The sequence below is a fragment of the Acanthisitta chloris genome, unplaced genomic scaffold, assembly GCF_000695815.1.
Source record: "Acanthisitta chloris isolate BGI_N310 unplaced genomic scaffold, ASM69581v1 scaffold22844, whole genome shotgun sequence".
Classification (NCBI taxonomy): Eukaryota; Metazoa; Chordata; class Aves; order Passeriformes; family Acanthisittidae; genus Acanthisitta; species Acanthisitta chloris.
In genome coordinates this window covers 7,631-12,190 of record NW_008667957.1, presented here as the reverse complement: position 1 = coordinate 12,190, position 4,560 = coordinate 7,631, and the positions used below count along the sequence as shown (strand labels likewise).

At 48.7% G+C, this 4,560-nt stretch overlaps 1 protein-coding gene across 1 annotated transcript in view; it reads right to left on the bottom strand.

The window, feature by feature from the left end:
- Positions 1–3,412, bottom strand: part of AIFM1 (apoptosis-inducing factor, mitochondrion-associated, 1) — a 6,473-nt gene extending 3,061 nt beyond the window's left edge. The window contains exons 1-5 of the mRNA XM_009072734.1: positions 3,299–3,412; positions 2,502–2,609; positions 1,595–1,683; positions 1,374–1,514; positions 699–841 (exon numbers count right to left, since the gene is read on the bottom strand). Of these exons, the coding sequence (XP_009070982.1) occupies positions 699–841; positions 1,374–1,514; positions 1,595–1,683; positions 2,502–2,559 (431 nt within the window). The 5' untranslated portion in view covers positions 2,560–2,609; positions 3,299–3,412. The remainder of the gene's footprint in view (positions 1–698; positions 842–1,373; positions 1,515–1,594; positions 1,684–2,501; positions 2,610–3,298) is intronic.
- Positions 3,413–4,560: the final 1,148 nt, after the last annotated feature.

The following is a 4,560-nucleotide window of genomic DNA, read 5'->3' as shown; positions in this document are numbered from 1 at the left end:
CTGCTGAAGATTCCCTCTCCAGCTTCCTTGTAGGCCTCTTCAGATACTGGAAGGCTGCTGTGCTGTGAGGTCTCCACACAACCTCCTCTTCTCCAAGAGGATCAGGATCCTGAAAATCCTGACAAAATGTACGAGGATTTTCTATCATTTCCCAGCTTTTCAGCAATGGAGGAGTAAGGTGTCACTCCACAAGGGTTGGCAAAGCTGGAGTTACACCTGCTAACAAACACACGGCTGCAACTCACACCCCCTGTCACCTGCATCTGGTCATGGCTGAGAGCATCCTGAGGAAAAACACACCCAGGAAATGGATGCTTCTGTGTCCCCTTGGCTGCACTCAATGACCTCAGAGGTTGTTCCTGACCTCACTGACTCTGTGATTCTAATGTCTCCTGTTTAAAAATGAAGTGAGAAATGCTCTGGGCCCAAGTCCAGGCAGGACAGACCAAGAGTTCAGGTAAATGACAGCAAGCCACAACTATTTTTGAGGGAATTTCTCTGAGAAAACTCTTTTCCCTATTTTCAGCGAGTTCTCAAACACCTCCTGTTCCCTGAGCTTCAGGAACACAAAGCTGTACGAGGTGTTTGCTGAGGTGGTTTCACTCCTCTTGACAAACAGACACTTCCCAAGGTGTATCTTGTCCAAGTTCCTGCAACATGGCCAAACAAGGAACCTCAAAAGAAGAAAGAAACAGTACCAGAACATGGACTGGTGCCAGTAGGGCTTTGCAGCTCCGGTCATGTTTTCTCCAGCCAGTCTCCCGCTCACCACCGCGTGATCGTGGTGCTCCACACGTCTCCGGCCCAGTTTGATGTCGTAGAAGCAGGCAGCATCCCCTGCCTTAAAGAGAATTATCCAGTGAGTACTGAGCATAGACAGTGAAAGCTTCAATTAGCACCCAAACAAAGAAACATTGAGAAGAGAACAAATGGAACCAGGAACTGAGTTTTTCTGACAAACCCCAAACACTGCCACTACCTCATCTCACTCCCCAGGCTACACAACTCCCAGTTTCTCAGCATTTTTCACTGATCTTTGGAAAAATAAACCAGCATGAGGTACGTTTTCTACAGGAATCAAAGTCCCGACGCCCACCAAGGGACGCTTACGCAAGCGAGTGATCCAGGCTATCTTTAGGTTACCCCAACTCCTCTTACACGGCATAAATATTCAAACCGCTCCATGGTTACCACAGCAACGAGGCAGCTGTGGTGCCTGGCCAGGCTCGGGCTCACGCCACAACCACTCTCCTTACTCCTTACTTGCTCTTTTTCACCCCTTTCACCTCATTCAGGTACACCAGCCCCAGTGTCTCCATGTGTCCCAACTGGACCAGCACAGCTGGCAGCCAGAGAACTCTGCCCACACTCACCACCCAGATGTTGGAGCGTGCCTGCAGCTCCGCGTTTACCCGGAACCCCCCGAAGTCCGAGTCCACCTCCAGCCCCGCTGACTTGGCCAATTCCACGTTAGGCTCCAGCCCCACTGCAGCCACAATGTGATCCGTCTCCACCTGATTGGGAATTTGTAATTAGGAACTTAATTCTCCCCATGCCCCTGCAAACTTTTCCCTCTCCCTGCTTTTCCATTTACCTTCCGGCCATCCTTCAGTTTAATCACCAGCCGGTTGCCAGAGACAGAGACAGACTTGACCACGGCATTGGGCAGGACATTGACCCCCTCTGGAAACAAGTACAGGACACCTTACTGTCTGCTCATGGGTGGGCAGATCCCACCTGGTGGTTGCTGCACACAGATGCTAGGTAAGGAACCAAGAGAGAGACACCCTTAGCTTCACTTCACGTGCCAGTACAGTTTTGAGTGAAGCATGAGGAGAATCCATCAAAAAGCTATGAAATAGCTGCTGCAACAATAGTGCAAAGTACATCTCTCATGTGATGACAAGGTCACATCCAATAGAATTCCCCAAAACAGGCATTCAGCAACTAATGACACTCAATTACCTATTGCTGTGTCACATCCAGACCCAGAGGTCTAACAAAGCAGCTTCCAAAAATAGAATGTAACTCAGACCTGTGGGTTCTCAGGCTCTGTAATCCACAGCCCAATACTCCTCCTCCCTCTATCCCACTCCACTTCCCAATGCACAGGCATATCCTGCACTTCATGCAGCAAATAGAAAGAAAAGGTGCCTTGGATCTCATTGACTTTATCAGCTAAATGCTACAGCACCTGGCCTGACCCAGGTGTGTGCACAGGCATAGGGATCATTCCGGGGAGAAGCAGCCACAGGGAATGCCTTCCTGGCATCAACATGTCTATTTGCTTGGCCTTCCCAGAGGAACTACCAAAAGGACAGAGATTAAAGACAGTTCAGTGCTGCCCAAGCTGCCTGAACTGCAACTTCCTCTGTGCTACACCCTGGGCCACCTTGCAGGGCCCAGCCTTCCTGAGGCTCCAGGGACAGAAGACAGCTGGATGTCACCAGAAAGAGCTGCACAGCAGCCACTGGCTCAAACCCGCCACTCTGTAGCTTCACCTCTTCTGACTTTCTCCGTGGTCCAGTTGCTCAGGTATTCAGGCAGGACTTTGCCCATGTTGCCATTCTCCGGAAACAGCTGGATCACCTCCAGGCCTCGGGTACGTGCTGGAAGGGAAGCACAGAACAGCAGGATAAAGAGCAGCAGCACAGAGGTCAGGACACACATGCTTTACTTTACACAAGGAGCATGACAGAGACTTCCAAACTTGGGAGTTATGGCTCCCAGGTTTCCCCTAGGAGCCATAAAGTAACCAGCCACTGTTACACCTGCAAACTCTAAGATAACAGACTTCTAGGGAAAATGCTTGGTATTTTGGAGAAAACCTAGAAAAATATCATAAAGACACTACTCACACATTGACAGTCAGAATCCAGCTGTTCACAACCTCTTTGAAATCACAGAATCATGGAATGCTTTGTGTTGGAAGGGACCTTACAGATCATCCAGTGCCAAATATGAAATCATAGTTTGAGGGTGGCTTTGAGCACAGAGAGCAAATGTGACTTTTTAGAGGGTGGAATGACTTTGCGGCATGCACTGGCCTGCAGAACTCCCATGGAGCCCAACTTACACCCACCTCTGTGGTTAGGGGCTGCTGGGCAGATAGTGAGGGAAGAAACTGGGAAAACATTGGCCATAGAGCCAACAAAACACACGTGTGTTCAGTTTCCTTCAGGCAAACCCCAAAGTCAGTGCAAAAACTGAGCAGCTGGGGAATGAAAAGAAGTTACCGTGTCAGGCTGCTTCCACTCAGTGTCTGTCACCTCTGTCACAGCTGAGGACACACACTCACCTCTTCTTCCCAGGGCACAGGCAAGCTCACTGCCAAGGAAACCACCACCAATAACTGTGATGGACTTGACTTCTCTTGAAATCTTTTCCAGGCTTCGGAAGTCCTCGATCTGAAAGAACATTTATTCCCATTTCAAATCTCCTCAAACAGGAACGGCAGCAGAAGGCATTTGTCTCCAATTTCTCCCTTTGAAATATGAGTGACTCTCCCTAGCTTACAAAGAGAGACATGTTGCTTCTTCCTCCTGTTTGCCTGTTGCACAGAAATACCCTCCTGGATTCCTTATGCCTGTGCAAGCTTTTCTCTGTCTAGTAAATCTCAGATTCATGCATTTTCACCTAAATTTCAAGAGCAACTACAATAAAACTTCTGAACTCAAATGTCCTACAGTACATCCAGTATGACAAGAATGCCACAGCTCACATCATCCATCTCTCCCTTTCAAGATGAGCAGATCACACCTCAAGGCAAGTCCAGCACAGAGCAGAAGATTCCCATATGCCTTCTTATTCCTGATCCATTCCCTGAACCAGACTAAGAAGGTTGCATACCTGTTCCATATCCCACATTTTCAATAAAAGTGGAGTTTGTCAACAAAAAGCAACTCTAGAGCAGAACATCACTGACCACTTTCCATGGCTTTTATTCACTTTGGAAGGTGCAACAGTCATACAGGAGGGAAATGTAAAAAAAAAATACTTAAACCTCCATAATCCCACGCATTATTACAGCTCTCAGGCCTGAGGCAATCAGGTGAGTGGTTGAGTAGACTCTACCCTGGTTACCTGCCTGGGAAAATGAATAAACAGCCCATGGACTCCTGGGCACCAGCTGAGAGAAGCAGGGCCAAGGCAAGCCTGTCCTGGACAGAGTAGAAGTGTTAAAAAGCTGAAAATCGTGGTAGTGGCTCTGACTTATTCAGCCTCACCCTGGGACTGGCAGCACCTGGAGATTACCTTTCGGAACAGGGTCAGCCTTTTCTGTACATCCTTTCCTGCTCTTTCGATGGCAGGCAGGTTCCTTGGTGATCCCCCTAAGGCAAGTGGGAAGAGAATGAGACACCAATGACACCACAGGTATGGGACTGGCTACCCAAACAATGTAAAGCTGTCTTGAATATTGACTGTGCTTTCCAGACTTACAGTGTGTTCTATCCCTGTTGCTGCCTGCGTTTTTAACATTTAAGACCTGTGTGAGCAGTAGGTGACCCAAGACCACACCTTGTCCCGCTGCCAGGAGACAGCCAGGGCCACTTGAACCAC